Raw genomic sequence first — 27,115 nt, 5'->3', positions numbered from 1 at the left:
CGAGGAGTTTGCAAGTCTGGCGGGGTGAGAGACTGTGTGTATGCCTGCGTGCCTGTGTCGTCCTGCCAGTACCCAGGCTGCTGAATCTAGATAAAGTCACTCCAGGTCTCAGCGGTGAAATCCAGCATCCTCCCTGCCCCCACCGAGGGCCACAACAAGAGATTCTGATTGGGAGTTCCTCTGGTGCCCGTTACTCTGCTTGCTCCCTGGTTTTTGCTGAGTCATGCTCCTTGGTCCTCTCACTTGCTCCCAGTTGGTACACTTTGACTCCTCCCCCACCCAGCCAACAACCCCCAGTACGTTTAGATTGGGGTGAGAGCGACTCCTGAGGGGCAGGGATCCTGAGTGACTGACAGATTCCTAAGTTGCAAAGAACTGTTGAAGGATTGGGGCAACTCTGGTGGAAACTCAGGCTTCCAGTTATCTGATCTCTTGGGCTGTAGTGGCCAGTGGGGCTCCGGTCTGTCTTGTCCTCTGCCCCACCCCCAAAGCTACAGGCGGAAAGGCAGTGGGGTGAGTAGGGAGGTAGGAAGAAGCACTGTTAGGATTGTAACAGACAGCAGTTTGGAGAAGTGAGTCCTGCTTGCTTGTCATGGGACTATAAGCACTTTCTTGGAGATTAAGGGGGATACTGGTCTTGGGTGAGCAGAGTGAGGTCACTTAGGCACCCAGGAAAATCCTGGAAGCACGCCCCATATATGTTCACTCCTATCCCTTTTATCTCCTGAGTCAGTGGCCCTTGACCCTGGCCTTAGACTCACCTAGACAGACTTAAAATGTGAGTGCTCAGAGATCCAAATTCAGTTGCTTTGCAGTGCAAGTCGTTTCTTAAGCTGCCAGGTGTTTCTGACTTGCAGCCCAGGTGGAGGAAGTCCCTGAAGCGGGGCGTAAAGCCTTCTCTCTCAGGTTACAAGATCACGATAATCCTAGGTGTTTACTTGCCAGCTTCCTGACCCCCTTCCCTTCGCTTACCCGAGGCCATAGCTGTGTTCTTTTTTTACAGTGGGGAAGGCAGGCCTGGAGAAGTGAGGAAACTTTCTCAGGATGTCAGGTCACACCTGACCCCGTATCCAGTCCAGAGCCCTGTCCGAAGACCTCATGAGCGACCTCATGATCGACCTCATGATTTCTTTGTTATAAAGATTCTAAAGAAAGGACTTCTCCCCTACACTGCTCTATACTGTGTTCCTTCTTGGATTCGCCTTTTGCAGTGAGAGGGAGGAATTTAGATCTTGGACTCAGAAGACCTGGATTTGAATTCTGGTTCTGCCAGTGGTATTCTTGAACCCCAAGCTTTAGTTATGGTAATCCCTTATGGGGTAGGTGTGGGAATGGAACAGAGAACATTCTTTTTCTTTTTTTTTCCTTTTTTTTTTTTTTTTAAACAGAGAACATTCTTTGGTAACTTAAAGGTGTTTTGTAAATGTTGCTTCTGTGGAGCAATGACCTCATCAGCATCTGTTGTGACTGAGGGTTGTATGCTCAGGGCAGGAGCTCAGGCTAGATCAGACTTGGGGAAATGCAAGGGTTGGCTCTCTCCTTTCCTCCTTTCTCTCCCCCTGGGAGGAGTTTGGGTGGGCCTTGCAGGGAGGCTCCAGGATTCTCCTCCCTCTGAGCCCCCAGACAGTGTTTAATCCTTCCTTCCAGCAATGGGTGAGGTGAAGGATGAAGCCTAGTAATGATCTTTGCAGGGGGTTAGTGGGCGATCGTCTCGGCCCCTCCCTTCTACCTTTTGAGAGGCTGGCAGTCTCGTTCCTTCTGCAGGATTCCCTGGTTGTGCTGTCCTTGCCCCAAAAGCCTTCTGCATGAGGGGAGCCCCTGCAGCTCGGTGTGGTCCTCAGCAGCTCCCAGTGGCTTATTGGGTCTTCCTGGGCAGTGCTGAGGCCCCAGGGAGCCCAATGGACAGGGGAGTAGTTACGGGGAGTCAGCTTGTGTGACACCCACCCCCCGAGTTAGCGAGTTGGCTTTGAGTTCTTTCTATTTCTATAGTAAAGGGAGGGAATGGGAGGTCTGAGTTGGAGAAGTGGCTCGGCCGTGTCCCAGGCAGCCACCATCCTGCTCAGTTATCTGCTTCCTCTCTCCTTTCTGGACACACTTGCCAGCTGGCATTGTTGCCAGGTGCTGAGTGGCATGTTCTCTCCCACTGGCGCATCCAAGAAATACTGGAGATGCTTGTTCCTGGACAGGCTTCCTTTGAAGGAGAGGGGTTGGGCAGTAGGATGGTAATAGGGAGAGAAAGGGGGTGGGGGTAGGGTGCAGGCAGCTGTGTTCCTATAGAGGTCCTGCTCCCTGGGGCTGAGCTGGGGCCTTGGGGACAGGTTCTAACCTTTAGGCCTGTACCCTAGTCTGTGAATGAGAGGGAGAATCTCAGCTCCCCTAGGACTGCGGAGATGAGGGTGGGGGAGGGGATGCCTGATAGGAGGGGGCTTATGTCCTGGAGGTGGTGGGCTCTCCATGCCCATTTCCCCCAGTCAGGGCCCAGAGGTCCACGTTTCCTCTGCCTGACACTGCAGGAGTTGTCCAGGAGGAGAGAGTTCCTGCGGGAGCACGCGGCCCCCTTCTCCGCCTTCCTCACTGACAGCTTTGGCCGGCAACATAGCTACCTGCGGATCTCCCTCACCGAGAAGTGCAACCTCAGATGTGAGTTCCCTCCCTGGGCCCCTGTCCCCGTGCTGAGGCAGCTTCTGAAATCTCCTCACATCCAGGAAGCCTCCTCATCCCTCCCCATTCCCTTCCCAGTGTCTCCTCCCAACCCCTCTTCCCTGCTTGCCGGGTGGGGTGGTAGGTCAAGATAAGGGTCAAGGTTGACTTTTAGGATCCTGGGAGCTGGGTTCTACTTGGAACTAGATTTGAAAACAGAACTGCAGTGGAGATTGGTCCTAAATCTCAGTCTTCAGGGCTCTTCCTTCTTCCCTCCTGCTTCCCATGGTTCCCAGCTTTTAGGATGTGGCCAGGGCAGGAGTGAGGGTGCTGGACACCGCTGACACATGAGGTACACAGCAGTGCCGGTGGCCGGAACTGCCAGCCACTGAGACACCCAGGCCTGTGACAGAAGTTGCTATGGCTCAGGCTAATACACTGACTATTCATTATTCATTTCGTAATCATTTATGGAGTGCTTTGGAGGTGTAGCTGCTGCTGGAGGGACTTCCAAAATTTCTCTGTCTCCCTCTCTCCTGCTTTCCATGGTTGCTCCCAATAAGAAATGTGTTTACTTCATGGCCCAATAAAGATATGCACGTATATAGTAAACGTTTAGCCAAACAGTACTCACTGCATGCAGTTCTGATGTTCTTTAGCTATTCTATTCTATCTTTAAAGACCAATTCTGGACCCTTTACTAATTTGACTAAATAACCCTATACTAGATCTTGACCCAGCCCTTGATAAGCTCCCATGGGAGGTGATAGGGGGAGGGGTTGGTGCCCCCTTAACCTGCCAGAGCTCCCCTCATTTGCCCCATTCTACCTCCCCTGAGCAAGTAGTACCTCAGTTTTCCCAACCTGTGAAATGGGACTAATAACCTGAAATAGACTGGACATGAGGGCACTTGTCACTGCAGAGGAGTGTGACTTTCCACAGGTCTGAGAGTACCTCCCAGCCTCATGACCCAAACACTTAGGGGTCACTATTTGCCGCACCGGATGAAATGAAAGAGGGTGACCAGTGCCAGAAGGAATGGGCTGAAGGCCAGGCAGACCCTGCTTAGCTGCCCCCCCACACTGAGGGAATCAGTGTTTTGACATCCCCCACCTCAGGCCGGGTTCTGCTCTCTGCCTGATTCATCCTCTTTAACCCATTCCTTCAGCCTCCCCTCTGAGGGAAGAGGCGGTGTTCATGTGTCACAGGTGAGAAAGGCAAGGCCTGGTGAGACTCTGTAGCATTTGTACCCGCTCAGATTGGGCGAGCTCGTTCCTTACCATCCAGGTGGGGCTCAGGAGAGACTTCTGTCCTGGTAGGGAAGTGGGGGTCTGGAAGCACCGTGGGCCCCAGTGCTATGGTCATGGCTTACCTCTGCAGCCCCTCCCTTCCTCAGGTCAGTACTGCATGCCCGAGGAGGGCGTCCCACTGACTCCCAAGGCCGACCTGTTGACCACAGAGGAGATCCTCACCCTCGCACGGCTCTTTGTGAAGGAAGGTATAGACAAGATCCGGCTTACGGGGGGAGAGCCGCTCATCCGGCCAGACGTGGTGGACATAGTGGGTAAGTTTGACAAAAGCCGTGGCCACTTCTCCAGCTCCCACTGGATTTCAGTGTTCATATCAGCGGCTGACGTCCATTCCGAACATAATGCTCACTTGGCCCTACTGCCCTCTGAAACTGTCATTATTCCCATCTTGTTAGGAAATGAGGCCCAAAAGTTCAGTGATTTGCTCACAGAGCTGTTAAGTGCCAGAGCCAGTGGTTTGCCCTCGCATTTAGGCTAAAGTCCTCACCGGGGCCTTGAGGACCATGTGGTCTGGCTCTTGCTGACCTCTGAGACCTCTCGCCTGCCCTTCTGCCTCTGTCCCGCCCCTCCGTGCACACCCCCACACCTTTGGACTCACTCTTCCCCTTGCCGGGAGCAGAGGGCACACTGCCTGCCTCGTTCAGGTCTCTGTACACATGTCCTTTCCCTAAGGAGGCCTCCTTGACCATTCTTTCCAAAGTACATCCCCACATCCACACCCCAGCCACTCTCTGTCCCAGACGTTGGCAAGCTAGAGTCCACGGGCCTAATCTGGGCCACCACCTGGTTTTGTATGGCCTGCAGGCTAAGAATGGTTTTTATAATGCTAAAGGATTAAAAATCAATCAAAAGAAAATAGCATTTTGTGACACAGGAAAGTTATATGAAATCAGAAATTCACTGTTTGCTAATAAAGTTTTATTGGAACGTAGCTGCGGCCGCTCATTTACGTATTTCCCAGGGCTGCTTTTGCAGAGCTGAACAGTTGCCACAAAGATCATGTGGCCAGCAAAGCCAAAGTAGTTACTGTCTGGCCTTTTGCAGAAAAAGTGTGGCTGCCGCTACTCTATCCCCTTGTTCTTCCTTATTTTTTCTTCATAGCATTTGTCTCAGCCGCAGTTACGTTACTTGATTCTATGTTTATGTTTCCTTTGTACTGTCTCTCCCTCCCATTAACTGGCATGAAAGCTCTGGGAGCCGAGGCAGCTTTGGTTCCCAGCCATGTTCCCAGCATGTGGGCACATGCCTGACACGTAGCTGGTGCTCGCTGAGACTTGTTGGTTTGATGTGTGATCTCTCAAGTAGAACATTCCTGAATGCGAAAGTCGGCTGTGCCTCTTACTAGTAGCATACCTTTGGGCAAGTTTTTTTTTTTTTTCTTTTTAAGATTTTTAGTTATTAATTTACTTGAGGGAGAGAAAGAGAGAAAGCATGAGCCCAAGCAGGAGCGGAGGCAGGAATGGCAGAGGGAGAGGGAGAAGCAAACTCCCCGCTGAACAGGGAGCCTGCAGGGGGCTCCATCGCAGGACCCTGAGATCAGGACCTGAGCTGAAGGCAGATGCTTAACCGACTGAGACACCTACAGGCCCCTGCACAACCTTTTTAAAAATCCATTCTAAGTCCCCAGGCAGAGATAAAGTTTACCTGAGCAGGAAATGAGCAGAAGCGCCTAGCACATGGCAAAGTGCTCTGTAAGGGGTTACCCCGGAAGGCCTCTTGCCATGCCTTGCTTCTGAGCCCCAAGGTCAGGCAGGAAGAGACCTTAAGCTTCTATAGTTGTAGATGATGAGATCAGAGGAAAATAAGGCTCCCAGTTCTCAGATCCGAGCCCCCACCCCTGCTGCCCTGGGTGGGATCTCCCAGGCCTCCGGTCTCTGCCTCAATTGCCGGTTCAGTGAATGTTCTCTGGAGGCTTCTTATGTGACTGCTACTGTGCTGGAGGCACAGAGGTGAATAAGCTGCAGCCCCGGCCATTGACGATCCACAGCCCATTGGTGGGGGAAACAGCCACCAGAGCCGATGTCTGATAAGGACAGAGCATGAGAGACCCAGGTGCCCTGCAAGCCTAGGGGAGGTACCCCTAACAGTCTTTTCTTCCCTCCTTCCCCATGGCCAGCTGACTCCAGCTGCCACTGGTTATATGACCTGGGATCCTGCCGTCATTCCTGTGCTGGAGGAGCTGGCCCAACGGAGCTGACCCCCTGTTCCAGATGGCCCCTCAGAGCTGAAAACAGCCTGGGTTCCAGGAAAGAGCTGAACCTGCTGAGCCCCGCTGACTGCCAGACCCCACCCCCTGATTCAGGCTGCATCATCTGCCTTCTGGCATGGGTCCCGTCTTAAACCCCTGCGGTCCATCCCATGGCCTGCGGGAGAGCAGAGCGGGTGGGGATCACTGCTGGTCAGAGGGAGGACTGAGTACAGACACAAGGATACAGGCCTTTCCATAGTAGCCACGGACCTGCATAGTGGCAGGAATAGAAGCCAGGAAAATTGGCAGCCCCGTTCCCACTCTGCTATTGCCCAGCCAGGGGAACTTGTGCAGATTCCTTCCCCACTCTGAACCTCAGTGTCCTCATCTGTTCAGTGGCCCCTTCAAGGGCCTTTTGTGCTGTGCTGGCCCATGGTTTATGGGTCCTGGCTGACCAATAAGAGTTGATCGGCATGTAGATGTTAGGTAGGATAAGGCCCCAACTGCAGTGACCTCAAGTGGGATTTATCCCACCTCCAAGAGTGCTGGTTAAGAGGAAAGACAGGCCTCCCGTTCCTCCCAGTGCTGCAAAAGATGACAGCTGCTAGGGCGCTGAGCTTGCTAATATCTGGACATCTCTGAGCCTGGCTCCTTTGGTCTTCCCCAGAGACAGTTCCTCAGAGCAAAGCTGCCCTGAAGGGCAGGGCAGGTAGGTGCCAGTGGGGAAGCAGGGCTGAGGGGAGGGGAGGGACTAGCCCTCCAAGCTGGGATGCTTACCAATCCTTGTCCCCACCCTCAGGTGGGAGTAACAAAGGACCCCACCCAGGGGAGCAGAGCAAAAGCATTGCATGTTTGGGGGAGCCTGCTGTCTTGATTACTTCGGATCCCTGCCCGAACCCTGGTGCAGCAGAATTCCCGAGTGGAAGAGCGCCCAGCCCACTCTGGGTCCCTATCTGCCATCACCTTGATCCCTCTGGGCCAACCCAAACTCCTCACTGCTCCTCCCTGCCAGCTTGTGTGTGCAGGAGTTCCTCTACCCCTTCTTTTGCAGCAGACCTTTCTGGAGCAGGACAGGCCACCAGAAATCTTCTGGCTGGTGGCATCGCTTGCTCTCAGTGTTGTGCGACAGGGTGACTGGTGCTCACACGCAACCTTGGGCACTTGGTGTGTGGCTGCGGCGGGATTGTAACTGAGTGGATGTAACTCATTACGTTTTAGTTAGTTGAAATTGCCGCACGTGGCCAATGGCCATGCTGTTGGACAGTGAAGTTGCGGCATTTTTGCATTTATCATTGCATATCTCATTTTTAAAAATGTTTTTGGATTTGATGAGGATCCTGCCCGGTGTCTTTCAGGGCTTCCCCTTTCCATCCAACCAAACTTTGCATAGGGCCTCCTGAGCTGCAGTCTGCTTATGTGAGGCTAGCACCCTTTATCCTGCTGGAGAGCATCTGGACTGTCCCCAGTGTTTCGATGTTTCAGGCAGCACTGTTTGGAACATTTTCATTCTGGCTCGCGTGTCCCGGAGTGCACTTCCTGTGGGAGGGGAACTGTTGCCTGGTAGGATGGGTGAATGTTTAACTTTGGAAAACAATTTGGTGTTATCTTACAAAGAGTTCCTTCCAGCTTCCTCTGACCCAAGTCCTCCTCTGCACTCAGTATTCTTATTCTGGATTTTTGCCAGTTGAACAAGGATGAAATGGTATTTTATTTGGTCTTAATTTTTATTTCCCTGTTTAAGAATGAGGTCAAGCATCTCTCAACATGTGGATCAGCTCCAAATACCATTTTTCTTTCCTGTGTAATACCACCTTGTGTCTTCTGCCCCTGTTTCTCTTCTTCCTGTTTTTCTTTCATACTGGTGTGGTAAAAGTTCTTATGTTGCAAATGTCTCTTCCCAGTTGGACAAAATAAGCAACATTTTGTATAAGAATTCTTTTCATCAAAAGTGGTTGTTCAGTGGATCCCTTTTGTCCTTTATAGTCAATGCTTGTTATGTCTTTTTAAGGAAACACCTCACCCAAGGTCAGAACAGCTCCCTCTGTTTCCACTAAAACAGTTAAAATTTTGCCTTTTGAGCCTGGCGGTGGGTATTAAGGAGGGCACGTATTGCATGGAGCACTGAGTGTGGTGCATAAACAATGAATCTTGGAACACTGAAAAAGAAATTAAGTCAAGTAAATAAATAAATAAATACATGGAATTTTGCTTTTTGCTTATCTAAGTCCTCAGTTCATCTGTGGCCAGTTTTTGGTAACCCAATTTCATTTTTTTTTCCCCATGTGATAGTCTCATTTTCTCTGCATTCTGCACCTTCTTACTGAAGCCTCTGGCTCCTCAGTAAATCTGCCATATGTGCATTTGTGTGTTGGGTGCTGTTCTGTTGGTTGGCTCGTCTCTCTCCAGGCCAGTATCACACGCCTCAATCACTGTAGCTTCACAGTAAGGCCACTATCTGCTCAAGCAAATTCTTTTTAGTCTTTAGCAGTGCTTTAGCTATGATTTATCCATGGACATTTTAGAATCAGCTTAGCACGTTCCATGGAAAATTCTGTTTGGATTCTTTTTTTTTTTTTTATTGTGTTAAAATACACATAGCATAAAATCTACCAACTTAATATTTTTCTTTTCTTTGGAGAGGAAAAGCGCACCCATGTGTGTTGACATGTACATGTGAGTATGCCAGGTGCATTCAAAGGAAATGGAGAGAGAATGTTAAGCAGGCTCCACATCCAGAGCAGGGGGGTCTGAGATCCTGACCTGAGCTGAAATCAAGAGTCGGACGCTTAACCAACTGAGCCCCTTAGGCACCCCTATTTTAACCATTTTTAAGCAAATAGTTCAGTGGTACTAAGTACATCATACTGTTGTGCACCATTCCACCATCAATACCCGTAACTTTTCATCTTGTAAATCTGAAACTCTCTAACTATTTAAAAATAATTTCCATTCTCCACTCTCCCCAGCCCCTGGCAAACACCATTATGTTTTGTCTTTATGAGTTGAGCTACCCTAAGAATTTCATGTTAAGTGGAATCGTGCAGGATTTGTCTTTTTGTCTCTGACTTATTTCATTTAGAATAGCGTCCTCAAGGTTCATTCATGTTATAGCCTATTGCAGCATTTCTTTTTAAAGCTGAATAATATTTATGTATATACCATGTTTTGATACTCCAATCATTGGTCAACTTGGGTTGCTTCCACCATAATGCTGCTATGAACAGGTGTGTAGAATTCTCTTTGAAATTCTGCTTTTAGAAAGATTGTGGAAGTGGAATTGCTGGGTCAGATGGTAATTCTATTTTTAATTTTTGGGGGAATACCCATACTGTTTTCCACAGCAGCTGTATCATTTTACATTCCCACCAACGGTGCACAAGGTTCTACTCCCCACATCCTCACTAACACTTGTTTTTTCTGTTTTTCTGTTTTTGTTTTGTTTTATTTTGTTTTTTGATAGTAGGATGTGGGGTGGTATTTCACTATAATTTCAATTTGCATTTCCCTAATAACTAGTAATGTTGAGCATCCTTTTATATGCTTATTGGCCATTCTTATATCGTCTTTGGAGAAATGTCTATTCACATTCTTTACCCATTTTTGAATTGGGTTGTTTGGTTGTTGTTGAATTTTAGAAATTCTCTTATATTCTGGATATTAACCCTTTATCAGATACATGATTTAGAAATATTTTCTCCTATTCTGTGTTTGCCGTGTAGATCGTGTCTTTTGATGTACAAATTTTTAAATATTCCTGAAGTCCAATTTGTCTATTTTGTTTTTGTGTATGCCTTTGGTGTCACATCCAAGAAACCAGTGCCAAATCTAGTGTCACAGCTTTTATACTATGATTTCTTTCAAGAGTTTTATTGTTTGAGGACTTATATTTCAGTCCTTGAGCTATTTCAAGTTAATTTTGATTAAGATGTTTGGTAAGGGTACAACTTCATTCTTTGGCACATAAGTATCCAATTTTCCTAGCACCATTTGTTGAAAACACTGTTCTTCCCATTCCTTTTTTTTTTTTTTTTAAGATTTTATTTATTTTTTATTTGACAGACAGAGATTACAAATAGGCAGAGAGGCAGGCAGAGAGGAAGGGAAGCAGGCTCCCCACTGAACAGAGAGCCCCGTGCAGAGCTTGATCCCAGGACCCCAGGATCATGACCTGAGCTGAAGGCAGAGGCTTTAACCCACTGAGCCACCCAGGTGCCCCTCCCTTTTGAATGGTCTAGGTACCCTTAAAATCATTTGACCATACATTCAGGGATTTATTTCTGGACTGTATTTCATCAGTGTGTATATCTATGCCAGTTCGACCCTGTTTCAATTACTGTAGTTTCATGATAGGTTTTGAAACCAGGGAAGTGTGAGTCTTCCGTTTGTTCTTCCTTTTCAAGATTGTTTTGGCTATTTGGACTTTCTTGAGATTCCATATGAATTTTAGGGTGTTTTTTTCTATTTCCATAAAAAAATGCCATTGGCTTTTGATAGATACTGCAATGAATCCTTAGGTTTTTTAAGGGAGTATTGTCAAATTAACGATATTAAGTCTTCCAATCCATCATGTATGTCCATTTAACTTTCATTTCTCTTGGCATTGTTTTGTAGTTGTCATTGCAGGAAACTTTCACCTCCTTGGTTAAGTTAATTCCTAAGTCTTTTATTCTTTTGGATGTTGTAAATGGAATTATTTTTGTAGTTTTCTTTTAAGAGGGTTCATTGCTAATGTATCTGTTGGGATTTTAATTACATTAAACCCATATATCAAATTGTTGAGAATTGGCATCTCTTTTGTTCATACCCCCACCTTGTCACAGCCATCTACTTCCTTTGCCCTTCTCTTTGCTCTAGGTGGCTGACATTTGGGGTCACCCACGGTGACCTTGCCTATTGGGTTTCTGATGCATTTAAGTTTCTGCCCTGGTTTTTGACAGAGGCTGAATTCTCTCCAGAACTAAAACTCCCATAGGGCATCCTTGCCTCCATGGTGACTTAGTTGGATTCCTAAATTAATTTTTCCTCCATGTGCCTTTGGCCTTAGGTATGGTAATGGATCCCCAATGTTGCTAGTCTGAGTGCTATGCTATTCATTGTTGGAGCTTTTAGTTCTGTCCATACTGGGACAAATAGTTCTTTCATTAACTTCTTCATTTTAACCATCGGGATTAATCCTGTTTTATGCCAGGATCCTGATGGATAGTGTCTTTTTTTTAATTACATTTTCTAATTGTTTTTGATTTATTATAGCATTGATAGGAAACTTAGGAAAATATGTTTAAATTCTTTGGAGTTTTCTATACTAACAACTAGATCATGTGCAACTAAGGGAATTTTTCCCCCTTATCTGTCGCTTTTAATTTCCTTTTCTTGTCCTGTTGCAATATCTAAAATCTCAAGTGTAATTTTCAATAGTAGTAGTAATAAAAGAATGCTCCTAATGTTTCCCCATTTAGAATATTTCTTATTTTTTTCACCAGCAACTTTAATCAAATAATGAAGTTCCCTTCCTAGTTTAAGTTTTTTTAAGATTATACTTTTTTAGGTATGTTAGGATGAGCTATGATTTCTTTTCCCCTAGTACTCTGAATGACATTATGGCTTATCTTATATTACTCCTGTAGTACACCCGACCTAGTCATGATAAACTGTGCTTTTATCTACTATTAAGTTCGGTTTATTGATACTTTAAATTTTTGCATCTGTATCCATGAGTGAAATGGCCATGTAATTTGCCTTCCTCATGCCATCTTTAACTGATTGTGAAATTAGGTTTCAAAGAATGAGTTGAGTAGTAGTATTAGTCCATTCAGGCTGCTTTGACAAAATATAGATTAGGTAGTTTATAAACAGTAAACCTTTATTTCTCATAGTTCTGGAGGCTGGAAATCCAAGATCAAGGTGCCAGTATGGTCAGATGAGAGCTCTCATCTGGGTCAGAGTTACCATTGTATTGGTCACATGGCAGAAGGAGGTCTGTGGTATCTCTTATTAGAGCACTAATCCTCCCACCTTCAAGACCTAATCACCTCCCAAAGGCCCCACCTTCTAACACCATCACACTGAGCATTAGGATTCAACATGTGAATTTGGGGGGAGGTGAACAGGAGACAAACATCATAGCACAGAGTATTCCCCCCAGTTCTTTCATCTGCAAGAGTTTGTGTTAGTCTGAGAATCACTTCTTTGAAAATTTGATCTCACCTGTAAAATTGTGCCTGGTATATTCTTTGCAGGGAGAGTTGTTTTTTTTTTTTTTTTTGCAGGGAGATTTTTAATGGATGCTTTAATTCCTTTAATAGTTATTGCATTAGGCAAATTCTTGACTTCTTTTAGAGTCAGTTTTGGTAGTTCTGTGTTTTGTTTTTTTTTTTTAGACATTTGTCATTATTTCTGATTTCTAATTTATTGGTATGAAATTACTAATAATATTTTCTTATTTTTTAATCTGTTTTACTTGTAGTTTGGGATTTGTTAATATTACTATGTTTTATTTGTACCTTATCTATTTTCTGTTTCTTGATAAATCTCACCAGAGGTTTGTCTATTGTGCTAGTCTTCAATAAGCCAACTTCTGCATTTGTTGAATCTTATTGTATATTTGTATACTGTTTTATTACTTCTGCCTTCCATCCCGGTGTAGCCTATTGCTTTATAACATTTAGTTATAAGTATTTAATTTTAATTCTTATTTGTTCTTTGATCTATGACATTTATGTACTGTTTTTAATTTCTAAATATATAAGGATTTTTCATTTATATTTTATTAAGTTATAATTTAATTGTGTAGTAGTCAGATATCTATATGATAATTCTTTAAAATTTATTGAGACTTTCTTTATGACTTAGTATATTGGCAGATTTTATAAATGTTCTGTGTGTGCTTGCAGAGAATGGTTATTTAATTATTGGATGGAGACATCTCTATTTATTCTTTGGAGCCAGCTTGTTAATTTTATTGTTCAAATTTTTGGTTATCTCCATTTGCTGGCTTTCTACCTGTTTGGCCTGCCAATAATAAATAAATGGGTAGATTTGTTAATTTCTCCCAGAGGTCCCATTTCTTTTTATTTTATATATAATAGAGATGATTTTATTAGGTTCCTATGTGATTAGAATTGTTATATCTTCTTCATGAATTCAGTCTTTTATCACTATGTAGTAGCTCTCTCTATAATGATATTTTGGATCTTTAAGCTCTGTGTGTTTTATTTTACTAAAGTTGTGTCAGCTTGCTTTTGGCTTTAGTAAGACCCTTGTATCTGGTTTCACTTTTTATTTTAAGCCTTTTTATGTTCTTATGCTTTAGATCTGTTTGTTGTAACAGCCCGTAGCTATTACTTGCGTTTCTTTTACCAAATTTGACAATCTCTGACTTAACTAGTGAGTTGATTCTAGGTAACTTTATTGTAACTATTGAAATATTTGGACTTGTTTCTATAATCTTTTATCTGTCACACTTTTTCTATGTTTCTTTTTCTTCTCTTTTGGCTTTTAACTAAATGATCCCTCCTTCTTTTTCCTAACAAGGCAAGAACTTTAGCACACTCTCAGGCCCTTATTTTTGTCACTCCTCACCCACCCTTACTGTTGATATTTTCTAAAATTTTATCTCTATGTTATTAGGACTAGGTTGCCCATCTGTGTGTGTCTCTCTCTCTTTTTAATTTAAAATATTTTTTGAAGATTTTATTTTTTTATTTTTGAGAGAGAGCAAGCACAAGTTGAGCGGAAGGGATAGAGGGAGAGTAGACTCCCTGCTGAAGCAGGGAGCCCCGTTGTGGGATTTGACCAGGACCCTGGGATCATGACCTGAGCTGAAGGCAGACACTTAATTGACTGAACCACCCAGGTACTCCCTCTTTAACAATGCTTTTTTTTTTTTTTTAATCAATTTTATTTATTTGAGAGAGAGAGAGCACACATAAGTGGGAAGAATAGAGGGAGAGGGACAAGCTGACTCCGTGCTGAGTGTGGAGCCTGATGTGGGGCTTGATCGTATTAACCTGAGTTCATGACCTGAGCTGAAATCGAGAGTTAGATGCTGAAAAGACTGAGCCACCCAGGTGCCCCCCTCAGTGGATGCTGATACTCCCAGGGCATGGGGAAGTTATGTAATACTATTTAGTAAAATCCTCCCACTGCTTCCTGACTGTGTTGTGGTTTTCCTGTTTCTCTTTTTCCCCTAATGCACAGTTCCTAGGAGATGGGAGGGTGTGGCTTGTGCCAGCCATAGCTGGAACCCCAGTGTCCTGGCTTCCCCCTAATATTCCTGGCTTCCCAGTTCCCCCACAAGGTCTCACACTGGTCTATCCCAGCAGTTACTACTCTGCTGTCTCAGGCCTGGCCACCCTAACTAATGAAAAGCAGATGTCCCCTGTGGGGGGTCTGAGCAGGATCCCTTTCCTTCGGCTTTTCTTAAAAAAAAAAAAAAGTGTTTTTGTTTGTTTGTTTTTTAAGGAATTACTAAGATATTTGCTTATCCTGTATTCCTATAATTCCTGCAGCATCTACTGAATTGGTTTCTCATCTTATTTGTGTATCTAATGGTGAATCTAATTTTGGTGGTGAATCTAATTAAATCTGGCAGGTAGTTTTTATAATGTTTTAGAGTAGTAGTTTTCTAATGTTATTTGAATGCATATAAAATTTTAGGTTCAAGTTTCATTCCTTTGTTCTGTTAAAAATGTCACTACATTGTCTCCTGACGGCCATTATTGCTGTTGAGAAAAGTTTGATGTTGGTTTGATTCTTGCTCCTGGTGGATGCTGTGTTCTTTCTCTCTGGAAGTTATTAGAGTGTTTCCTTTGTATCTGATTTTCTTAAATTTTGCAGTAAGATCCCTAGAATAGGCTTTTCTTTATTTGTCCTGTTGACATTCAACGAAATTGTTCCTTCAGTACTAAGCCATTTCTTTTAAATTTGGGGAAATTCTCTCCATTATTTCTTCAGATAGTTCCTCCTTGCCAGCTTAATTTTTTTTCCTTGGGACCTCTATTCTTTGGATGTTGTGCTTCTACTTATAGCCACCACTGTTTTAAAATTATATTTTGATTTCTTATTCTCTTCCTCTGTTTCATTTTTTCAAAGATTTATTTTATTTGAGAGACAGCAAGCAGGCAGGGCTGGGGGCAGAGGGAGAAGGAGAGAATATCAAGCAGACTCTGCCTTCAGTGCAGAGCCCGACTCAGGGCTCGATCTCACCACCCTGAGATCATGACCTGAGCAGAAACCAAGAGTCAGGCGCTTAACCCACTGAGCTACCTAGGTGCCCCTCTCTTCCTCCTTTTCCTGGGAGAGCCCTGAATCTTATCTTCTAACTTACCATATTACTGTATATCTAATTTCTTGTGTTCTTTATTTCATGATTATGCCCTTACCTACTATGTATTTACCCTTGTTTTTTATGATGAAAAATGATTCATCTTACTAATATCTTTTGTTATTTCTTTTACTGTATTGATCATGTTTCTGTTACTTCAGTCTGTTTTAATCAGTCTGTATATAAAAATATATACCAATACTTTTATTGGTATATATTTTATAGGGTTTCTGGGGGATGGGGTGCAGGGATCCCAGTTGTCCTTCCCAAGAGTCTCCTTAGTTTAAATAGGTAAATTTGTTCCCCTGAGGATATTCACTATTCTGTATGGCAGTACTTGATGGAAAAAGATTTAAGGCCGGATCTTAGTCTCTGATAGGCCCATGGGGCTCAAGAACTGAGAATATGACAGTTACCACTCATGTTTGTCATCTCCCCACCAAAAAACTGGCCTTGCCATGTGTGACTGCATGAGTCATATACTGCATGACCCCGGGAGTGACTATTCATTTAGATGATGGAAACGGCACCTCCCACCATTATCTAATATGGCAGCTCTGCAGGTCTTCACCTTCAAACCCCCAGTGAGAAACATATTTGGCAAGAGGCAGTTACCCTTGATTTTAATCCACCAGTTGTGGGGCTTTGGAGGAGGTAGATGGAGGAAGGAATGCCTAAGACTGTTGTCTTCACTCCCATTCCAGAAGGGCCCTGGCAGATTCCCTGAATTTACCTCCAGTGGATTCCCCAGCTAGTGCGCTGGAGTGGTTGACACCAGATTTCTTCAGTGAAGGGACACGTGATGATTGCTCTAAGGCATCAGTGGCTGAGAGCAAGAATGGAGCTTGAACTGCTTCATTTTCCTTGAACCGTTGCCTTCAACCCCAGGCTACAAACACCCTCCCCCACACCCATTCAAACGCACTCTCCTTCTGGTGTTCCTGGAGATTTTCATTTTGTAAAAGTTCCTAGACTCTGTGTTTCTTCAGAATTGATTTACTAAAGGGAGCCAACTACTGCTAATTTTCCATATTTTACTTTCTCACCGTCGGGCTCTTCTCTTCCTTTTTTTAATATTAAAAACTGCCAGTTATTCACCAACAGAAATGGGTTTATTCGAGGATGAAAGAGAATTACAATCTGGGCTGGACAAGCTGTGGCAAAACCAGAGGAGAGTCTAGAGAACAAAAGGAGGTAGGCTTTTTGTGAAGAAAGGGGGTAAATCAGAAAGGCTGCTATAAATGAAAAATCCATTGAAATCAACAGGGAGTTGCAACTATGGTGGCTTCTCATTGGCTGAGCTGTTGCAAAGGGGAAAAGGAAAGTGTTTCTTTCTCCAGCTGGCAGAATAAAGTAGTATCCTGTTTGCTCTGCAGGTGATAGAGCTTGGTAGAGTTTGAGGGTGCTCCCCCTGCGGAAACCTCCCAACTTCATTTTCGTGGGGTTTCCCATGATTAATTTTCACACTTTTTAAAACCAACAACTTTTATTTTTAAGCTTTTATTTTCTTATTACAAGAATAGTGCATGTTTATTTCAGATAAGCAAAAAGAATATCACTACTGCCCCCATTACAACTGTCAAGATTTTGGTTTGGTGACCTGCCTGTCATTTTGCTTTGCATCTGGTTCCTAACTGCTGTTTACAACCTGGACTTTAATATAGCATGTATATTTCCCAACATCCCTAACACCATTTTAAGAGTCATTTTTTGGTTACCTAATATTTCATCATCCAGACAAAGCGTAACTTAGCCAGTTTTCTGTCTTCAGATACAGAGCTTATCTCCAGAAAAGTTACATAATTATACTCTTAAATCATGATCATGTGCATTTCCACACACCCCTACCTAAACTGGGTGTTAACTTTGTGAGCTGCTGTTGTCTTTTTCTCAGTCCAGCTTGTCTTGGGCACTTCTGGTTTCTGCACTCATGCACAGCTAAGCTGATTGTTCACCAAGATTCATGCATTCAGGTAGTTTGAAACAAATTTTAACTCTGGATAAGTGAATATAAAAATCACCTGTAACCCTCCTGACCAAAGATAACTACTGTGGACATTTTTACACAGTATCTTTTTCTATATTTAAATATAAGCCTTGGGGTGCCTGGGTGGCTTAGTGGGTTAAGCCTCTGCCTTCTGCTCAGGTCATGATCTCAGGGCCCTGGGATTGAGTCCCGCATCAGGCTCTCTGCTCAGCAGGCAGTCTGCTTCTGCCTCTCTCTCTGTCTGCCTCTCTGCCTACTTGTGATCTCTGTCAAATAAATAAATAAAATGTTAAAAAAAAAAAAGATTTAAAAAAATATATATAAGCCTTGGGTTTTGTTTTTTGGGGGGGTTGTTTGTTTTGTTTTGTTTTTGGGGGGTCCCATTTCATTGTTTTGTATGTAATTATGGGAGAATCCCTTTGCTCAATTCCAGGTCACTCATTTGCTCTTCATAGCTGTCCATTCTGTTTTCCCATCTAGCTTTTTCCTTTTTTTTTTTTCCTTTTAAAGATTTATTTGAGAGAGAGTGAGTGCACTAGCAGGAAAGGGAGAGAGAGAATCTCAAGCAGATGGCCTACTGAGCATGGAGCTCAACTTGGGGCTCCATCCAGGACCCTGAGATCATGACCTGAGCCAAAATCAAAGGTCAGATGCTCAACTGACTGAGCCACCCAGGCACCCTAGTTTTGTTTTGTTTTTTTTCTTTCTATAACTATACTTTTATTTTCCAGAGTTCTAATTAATTCTTGTTCTTGTTTTCAGGATGTAATATTTACCTTCCCAAGGATATTAACTCTGATTTTTTGACCTGTAATTCACATATAACATTGTTAACTTCAGGTGTACAGCACAATGATTCAATATTTGTATATACTGGAAAATGAACATGATAAATCTGGGTAACATCTGTCACTAATTATAATTATTTTATAATTATAATTATAATTACTTTCCTTGTTATTTATGATTCCTTGTTATTTCCTTGTTATTTAAGATCTACTGTCTTAGCAGCTTTCCGATGTTGAATATAGTATTAACTATAGTCGCGTGCCATACATTACATCCCCATGACTTGTTTTAAAACTGATACATGTCCCTTTTGACCCCCTTCACCCATTTTGCTCACCTCCTATCCCCCACCTCTGGCAACCTGTTCTCTTTATCTGTGAATTCAGGGTTTTTTTGGTTTTAGATTCCACATACAAGTGAGCTTACATGGTATTTGTTTTCCTCTGTTTGACTTATTCCATTTAGCGTTTGCCTTCAAGGTCCATCCATGTCGTTACAGATGGCAACACTTCCTTTTTTATGGTGAAATAACATCCCATTGCATATTTGCACGTGCGCGCACGCGTGCGTGTGTGTGTGTGTATGTATACCACATTATTTTTTATCCATTCGTCATCAGTGGACATTTAGGTTGTTTCCATGTCTTGGTTTTTGTAAATAATGCAGTGAACAATGGGAGTGCAAATATCTTTTTGAGTGGGTGTTTTTGTTGTGGGATTTTTTTTTTTTCCAGATAAACATATCCAGAAATGGAATTGTTGGATCATATGATAGTTCTAATTTTAAGTTTTTGAGGAAACTCTGTACTGTTTTCCATAGTAACTGTATCAGTTTACATTTCCACCAACATTGTACAAGCATTCTTTTTTCACCGCATCCTTCCCAACACATTATTTCTTGTCTTTTTGATCATAGCCATTTTAAGAGGTGTGAGGTGGTATCTCACTGTGGTTTTGATTTGCGTTTCCTGATGATGAGTGATGTTGAACAGCTTTTCATATATCTGTTGGACTATCTTATATATATATTGGAAAAGTGTCTGTTTAGATCCTCTGCCCATTTTAAATTGTCTGTTGGGTTTTTACTATCAAGTTGTGTGAGTTCTTTGTGTATTTTGGGTATTAACCCTTTATCAGATATATGATTTACAAATATCTTCTCTCATTCAGTAAGTTGCCTTTTTATTTTGTTGATGGTTTCCTTTGTAAACAGAAGCATTTTAGTTTGATGTTTTCCCACTTGTTTATTTTTGCCTTTATTGCCTTTGCTTTTGGTGTCTACTCCAAAAATCATCATCAACACTGATGTGAAGGAGCTTATCACCCCTGCTTTCCTCTAGGAGTTTTATGGTTTAGATCAAGTTTTTAATCCGAGTTAATTTTTGCACATGGTATAAGGTAGTGGTACACAATGTGTTGAAAAGACTCTCCTTTCCCCATTGCATATTCTTGGTTCCTTTGTCATAACTTAATTGGCTACATAGGCATGGGTTTACTTATGGGCTCTGTGTTCAGTTCCATCAATCTATGTGTCTGTTATTATCTAATACCATACTGTTTTGATTACTATCGCTTTGTAATTTAGTTTGAAATCAGGGGACATGATGCCTCAACTTTGTTCTTTTTTTCTCAAGATGGCTTTGTCTATGTAGAGCCTTTTGTGGTTCTATAAATATTTTGGGATTGTTCTATTCCTGTGAAAAAAATGCCAGAATTTTGATGGAAGTTGCTTTGAATCTAGATCGCTTTGGATAGAATGAATATTTTAATATTAATTCTTCCAGTTCATGAGCACAAAATATCTTTCCATTTATTTGTGTCTTCTTCAACTTCTTTCATTAATGTCTTAGAGTTTTCAGTGTAGTGGTCTTTCACCTCCTTGGTTAAATTAATTTCTAGGTATTTTGTTCTTTTGGACACAATTATAAATGGGATTGTTCTTTATTTCACTTTCTGATAATTTGTCATTACTATTTAGAAATGTAACAAAATCTTGTATATTGACTTTTATATTCTATAACTATACTAAATTCACTTATTAGTTCTGATGGGTTTTTGGTGGCTTCTTTAGGGCTTTCTCTATATAATATGTCATCTGCAAATAGTAACCGCTTTAGTTTTTCTCTTCCAGTTTGATACCTTGTATCTCTTTTTTCCCCCTAAGGTCTAGCTAATAAGACCTCCAGTACTATGTTGAGTAAAAGTGGCAGGAACAAATATCCTTGTCTTGTTCCTAATCTAGCTTTTCACCATTGACTAAGATGTTAGTTGTAGGCTTGTCATATAGGGCTTCTATTATGTTGAGGAATGTTCCTTCTATACCCACTTTTTTTTTCTTTTTAAGAGTTTTTGTCATGGGGCACCTGGGTGGCTCAGTGGGTTAAGCCTCTGCCTTTGGCTCAGGTCATGATCTCAGAGTCCTGGGATCAAGTCCCACATCGGGCTCTGCTCGGCGGGGAGCCTGCTTCCCCTCTCTCTCTGCCTACTTGTGATCTCTCTCTCTCTCTTTCTCTCTCTCTCCCTGTCAAATAAATAAATAAAAATCTTAAATTAAAAAAAAGTTTTTGTCATGAAAGTGTGTCAGACTTTGTCAGATGTTTTTTCTGCATCTAATGTGATAGTCATCTGATTTTTATCCTTTTTTTTTTTTTAATGTAGCATATATCACAGTGATTTTGTGAATGTTTGAACCCTTCTCAAATCCCTGGGGTAAATTCCATTTGATCTGATGTATAATCCTTTTAATATGTTGTTGAATAGGGTTTGCTAATACTTTGTTGAGGATTTTGCATCTATGTTCATCTAACTCTGATTTTTTTTTTTAATTCAAGTAGCCAACTGATAGTACATCATGCATTTCAGGTGTAGTGTTCAGTAAATTGGGGTGATGGACACTATGATTTTTAAAAGAATCCTCTTCTGTTATCTCTGTCACTTTTCCTTCCTCTTTCATTCGTCTATTTGTGGAATTTATCTTTCTTTTGCAACATTCTTTTTAAATGTGTGCTGACTCTTGGCTCTGTTCTCATCTCAGTGCCCAGGGCTTTTGTTGGCCTGGCTGCCAGTGTTGTTTGTATTCATGCTGGTTTCCCCTACCTCCCTCAACTAGCTTAAGTCCTCTAGCCTTGGGGTAAAAGCTGCAGCCTTCCCCCTTCAGGCAGGGATGGAGGGAAACCAACTTACCCAGCTCAGGCAAATACAGTTCCCCACACTGGTAATATCCTCAACAGGCGCAGGGTCCTTCCTACACCCTGTGTAGGTGACTGCTAAATTTGGGGTATGCCAGTTCCCTCCTACTTTGTACAGAACCTTCTGTATGTGCTTTGGGCTATAGTTTCCTCAATCCACGTGAGCCCATCTGCTTTCTATCTTTCAGGATTCCTCCACTTATCTGGGCCATTGAAGGCACGCTTCCTTGCCTTCTGAGGCTGTTGTGGACTCTTTTTTCATCCTTCTGTTACGTCTAGGGACATGGGGTGGCATGGAGGAGGCAGTTTAGCAAATAATCCAAACACTTCTTTGCTTCTCTTGTGCAGAGTATGAGCAGCTGTGAGTTGGTTAACTGGGAGCATAGTCTTAGAGTCAGGTACACAGGGATTGGAATCTCAGCCATTCTTACTGTGCGACTTCAAGCAATTTTCTTAATCTCTCCAAGTCTCCCTTGCCTTATCTAGTGAATGGGGATGATCCTTGTTGTGAGGCTTCAGTGCGCTGAGGCACACAAAGCCTCAGCAGGGCCTCTACCAGAGCGAGCACTCAGTGTTTAATCTTTTTGGTTATTTTTATCAGAATCTTTATTTTTCTGTTTTTCTGGGGTATTTTTGTTTTGTTTTGTTTTGTTTTTTATTAAACAAAACCCAGTTACTAGAAGAGTCCAGACAACCCCTTTTCCATCCATCTCATTTGGACTTGGAGTTTCTTCTTCCAGCTCTTCCCCAGGCTTCTCCAGGAGTACCCAGACTAACTCCCCACTCCCGCTCTGTCTACAGCACGGCTCCACCAGCTAGAAGGGCTGAGGACCATCGGCATCACCACCAATGGCATCAACCTAGCCCGGCTGCTCCCTCAGCTGCAGAAAGCTGGTCTTAGTGCCATCAACATCAGTCTGGATACTCTGGTGCCAGCCAAATTTGAGTTCATCGTTCGCAGGAAGGGTGAGCAGATGTGGCTTGCATTTGAGGGCAGCCCTCCAGGGGCCCACCTGGCGGAGGAGCCATGGCAAGGGGCCTGGCTGCTCCCTTTTTGGTGTCTGAGCTATAGATGAACCGGGGCACTTATTCCTCACCCTTCAGCTTTACCAACTGTCTTGTGGGATTCGATGCTAAGACCTGTGGTGACCAGTCTCCTCCTGCTCTGCCCCCAATGTGCCCAGGACTGAGAGTGTTGCTAGAGTGCAGGCCTTTCCATTTTAAAACCAAGGTGGTCGCTGGCAGGTGGGACAAGTTGGTTGCCCCATAATAAGCTCTGAGGTAATGTGGGGCAGCCCAGGGTGAAAGCAGCTGCCTGGAGGTGCCAGGGTCAAGGCCAGCACTGTTGTGGTCTTCCCTTACCAAGCTTCATCAGGGAGGGTACAGGCGTTGGCGGGGGGAGGTAGAGCAGCCCTAAGCCCCAGGTCTCATTAGATCAGCACCCAATATCTCCTGGGCCATGGACTTTAGTTTGAGATAGGAAGTATCCAGGGTTGGATGCCCTTTGATTTGGCGAGGGTGGTCCCTTACTGAGACTTCTCTGCAGGGTCAGAGACTCAGCAATCCTTCCTCTTCTCTGGAAACAGCTTCTAGCTCCCAGTCCCAGTTTCTTTTTCCCCTGCTCCATGCGGTGACTCCCTGTTTATACCAACTGTGCGCTAAGGATGGGCTCATGGAGTCCTTGCCCTCTGGAAAGAGCTGCTCCGGTGCTGGGGTGGGGACAGAGACACACAGGACATTGCTCTGCCTTACACGCCAAAATATATGATGCTACTAGATTACCTTTGTTTGCCTTGTGGTGTTGATTAAAGTGCTACAGAGGAGGAGAGAGAACTCAGCAAGGGAGACCTGGAGGGCTCCATGGAGGAGGCACTTACTCTGGGCCTTGAGTAATGAGGAATGGGGAGAGGAGTTAGATGAAGGGAGCTTACTTTGAAGGAGAAAGTCAGTCGGGAACCTGCAAGGGCTCTGAGGCAGGCAAGTGGAAAGTGTATTTGTGGGTTTCACCCCCGCAACCTGACCTCCATGTCTCCCCTGCCTCCTCATCTCATTTCCTAGAACGAGGATTGGAGACAGTAGATCCTGATGTCAGATCTGCCTTCCCATTTATACTCCCGTGTCCACAACCTCCTTTTGGAGGGAGAACGCTTCACAAAGCCAGAAACTTCTAGATGATCATAATAGCATTTTCTACGAAAGCTGCACTTTCCTCCCTTTTGCCTCCCTGGCCTGGCCACCTAAAAATGCTGCAGGGAAACTGTGGAGACCATCATCTGGCCACCCTCCCCCAGGGGGATGGCCCAGCTGTGAACCACACACCATCACCAGGCTGTGTGGTGTGGCATAAGGGCTGGTGTGTAGGAGGCACTCAAATGTTTGGACGCACAAGTGAGTGGAGAGTGAGCCAGACAGTGAGAAGGAGCTTAGCTGGGATCGCAGATACTGGGGGTCAGCCACAGAGATGGGAGACCCACTTGCATACTAATCGCTCACCGGCACTGGTACAGCCCTTGCACAGTCAGTGATGGTGAGAGCAGGCAGAGTGCATGAATGGACGGACTTGTAAAGCACTGACAAGGGAGTCTAGAAACCTGCATTCTCGGACATGCAGCGAGAGGCCTCCAGCAGGGCACTGCCTCTCCTTGGGGCCTCGGTTTCCCCATCTGGACAATGAGAGGGGTCACCTAGATCAGGGTTGGCACACTACGGTCCACCAGCCAAATCCAGCCCCCTTCCTTTTTTTTGTTTTAATTTTATAGCCTAGGAGCCAAGAATGAATTTGGCAGATAATATTTATAATCCACTTAATGACAGGGAACATTAACTATGAACTCCCAGTTAAGCAAAATATTATCCTGGCAAAAAGAATTCCATTCCTCCATTATATGTGTAGAGCTATGTTATAAAAAATGGTACTCAATTATTAGACTCTGAAATTAGCTAATATAGTCTTTACAGAATATACCTAATAATTTCCTCAATTTCACCTCTTGGCCTATAAAGCCTGGAATATTTACTATCTAGCCCCTGGATGTGGTGGTCTCTGAGGCGCCTTACTGCTCTGCTGCTTTCCTCTGGTTGTAAGGGAGGCAGGGGAGAAGGATAAAGTTTCCAGACCCTTCTCTTCTTCCTTGCAGGCTTCCATAAGGTCATGGAAGGCATCCACAAGGCCATCGAGCTAGGCTATAGCCCTGTGAAGGTGAGTGCATACTGTTGCTTTTGACTTCTGACTTCTGCCCCTCTACCCTGGCTAGGCCTTCCAGTGCCACCATCTGGGTCCATGGCAGCCCCCTGCCCTGGCCAGTGCAGCCATCCCCCCACCACTCCCTTGCCCCCTGCTGGTATCCAGCAGGCCCCTACAAGGGAGGGGAGAAAACCAGTGACCCCCTTGGAATCCCCAACTTCAGAACTGGGGGAGAGAGACAAGGAATGGGCCCTCCAGTGGAGAGCCTAGGCAAGCACCAGACCCCCCTAAGGTCATTCCTGAAGAAGATCGCAGGGGGAGCCCCCCTTGTTGTCCCCTTGTCCCTGGCCAGGTGAACTGTGTGGTGATGCGAGGCCTGAATGAGGACGAGCTCCTGGACTTCGCGGCCTTGACCGAGGGCCTCCCTCTGGACGTGCGCTTCATAGAGTACATGCCCTTCGATGGTCAGTGACCTGGGGTAGGAGGGAAGAGGAGATGGGGCCTGGAGGCAGAGCTGGTCCAGCGCCATGCTGAGAGTGTAGTGTAGGGATGCTGAGGACTTTGGGAGGAGTTGAGTGGGGTGGAACAGGTCTGCTGACTGGGCCTGTGGATGCTGCTGACCCTGGGTCCTGTTATGTGCATAGTGGTGGGGGCGGGGGTTGGGGGAGTTGGGCAGGTGCCAGGGCTTGGGCTATGATAGGGCATCAGAGGCATCTCCAACTTGAGCATTGGTATGGTTTGACCCACCTGGGTTAGGCCAGGCTTTCCACCCTCCCGTCCAAGAGGCGGAACTGATTCCTGGGCCCTGTGGGAGGATGAATCTGAAGACCCCAGGTCCCTGCAACTCTGTGGCTCAGAGGCTTCCAACCCCAACACAGGTAACAGGTGGAACTTCAAGAAGATGGTGAGCTACAAGGAGATGCTGGACACCCTCCGGCAGCAGTGGCCAGAGCTGGAGAAGCTGCCTGAGGAGGAATCCAGCACAGCCAAGGTTGGGGGCTGGGGAATCCAACACAGCCAAGGTTGGAGGCTGGGGCCGAGTTGGGAGAAGGGGCATGGGAGAGTGGACGCTGAGGTCAGAATGCAGTGAGGCCGGGCAGTGCCATGTAGCGGGAGGCATGACCGTGCCTTCACAGCTGCCTCCCTCCTCATGGACAGAGCAGCTGGCTGGGCATGGGGCATAGGATGGCCATAAGTACCCTGTCCTAGGCCACACTTCAGTGAACAGTGGGCAGGTGCTCTGGCCCTGTGGCCCACAGGCCTCTGAATCCATAACTGGTTTCCTGTCAGGCAGGTCAGGTGCAGGCAGAGAGCTCCTAGGTCATGCCTTGTGCCAGTGTTCTGTTGACTGGGGGCCAGGGGTGCTCCCTTCCATTAGGTTCCTCGGGAGAGAGCTGTGGAGGGGGGGCTCCGGTGCCCTCAGTGGCCCAGCGGGTGCAGCCCCTCCACTGCCCTTCCTTCCCTGCTCACCCCAGGCCTTTAAAATCCCTGGCTTCCGAGGCCAGCTCAGCTTCATCACGTCCATGTCTGAGCATTTCTGCGGAACCTGTAACCGACTGCGAATCACAGCTGATGGGAACCTCAAGGTAAGTGTCCCTCTCCCCGTAAGGGCCCCCTTGTCCCTTCTGTGTTATGAATCTCCCTTCGCACTTGTACCCCCGGTGGGAGGGGAGACCAGCAGGTAGCAGGACACATAGCATGGCTGGTGAAATAGGGCCCGTTTTGAGGAGCACATGGGGACAGAAGGGAAAAGTGAACCCATGGCCTGCCTTCCTGGGGCCCCTGAGGTACCTTCCGGTTGATCGAGAGCCACTTGCCTGGACTCGATGTTAGCATGGTGGGCAGGGGAGAGGTGAAGGGTCTGCGTGCACTGGGCCCCAGCCATCACCTCAGTGGGCCCCTCTCCAGGCCAGGGGCTCAGCTCTGAAACCAGCATCCATTACTCATACCTGCTCAGCACACGCTGTGCCTTCAGCTCTGTTCTGAATATCTGAGAGCTGTAGACACACCATTCCCTTCAGAGGTAAAGTCTCCCTGGTAGGACCTCCTAGTAAGGACGTGATTCTGCGTCTGACGAGTGGCCAGACAGGCCGCAAGGGTGGTGGACCTGGAGAGAGTGAGTCGTGGACACTGGTGACCTTGAAGGGTGGAGAAGTGAGGGTGACGGTTGTCTGGGGTTCATACTGACATGGCGAGGGCCGACGAATGCCAGATATGGGGTGACCGCGTGCTGGAGGGCCTGAGCGCCCAGGGGAAAGGTACGGCGTGTGTTCTGTGGGTGGTCGGAGGCTGTGTGGTTTCTGGACAAGGGAGGACGTGACTCCCGTTCATGTTTGAGGAAGGCGACCCACTGGTTGGATTTGGAAACAGGAAGACTAGTCAGAGGGCCACTTAACAGTGTTCCCCATAGGGGAGAATGTGAGGCAAGGACAGGAAGAAGGAAGGAGCTTGGTAAGGCCCACGGAGGGCCCCGAGAAGGTATCCGGGGGTGGGGGCGGTGGGCTTTGG

The 27,115-nt window shown here is 45.2% G+C and overlaps 1 protein-coding gene across 5 annotated transcripts in view; it reads left to right on the top strand.

Annotated features, from left to right (window-relative positions):
• MOCS1 (molybdenum cofactor synthesis 1) overlaps nucleotides 1–27,115 on the top strand; it is a 37,756-nt gene that overhangs the window by 4,858 nt on the left and 5,783 nt on the right. For 4 of the 5 annotated variants that reach the window (XM_032339840.1, XM_032339839.1, XM_032339842.1 and 1 more), the window contains exons 2-8: nucleotides 2,514–2,640; nucleotides 4,037–4,204; nucleotides 22,225–22,389; nucleotides 24,561–24,622; nucleotides 24,960–25,071; nucleotides 25,486–25,598; nucleotides 26,083–26,193. In XM_032339840.1, coding sequence (XP_032195731.1) covers nucleotides 2,514–2,640; nucleotides 4,037–4,204; nucleotides 22,225–22,389; nucleotides 24,561–24,622; nucleotides 24,960–25,071; nucleotides 25,486–25,598; nucleotides 26,083–26,193 — 858 coding nt within the window. The remainder of the gene's footprint in view (nucleotides 1–2,513; nucleotides 2,641–4,036; nucleotides 4,205–22,224; nucleotides 22,390–24,560; nucleotides 24,623–24,959; nucleotides 25,072–25,485; nucleotides 25,599–26,082; nucleotides 26,194–27,115) is intronic. The other variant, XM_032339843.1, reaches the window with a different exon arrangement.

The sequence above is a fragment of the Mustela erminea genome, chromosome 4, assembly GCF_009829155.1.
Source record: "Mustela erminea isolate mMusErm1 chromosome 4, mMusErm1.Pri, whole genome shotgun sequence".
NCBI classification, from domain to species: domain Eukaryota; kingdom Metazoa; phylum Chordata; class Mammalia; order Carnivora; family Mustelidae; genus Mustela; species Mustela erminea.
This window is presented reverse-complemented; position numbering and strand designations above follow the sequence as displayed.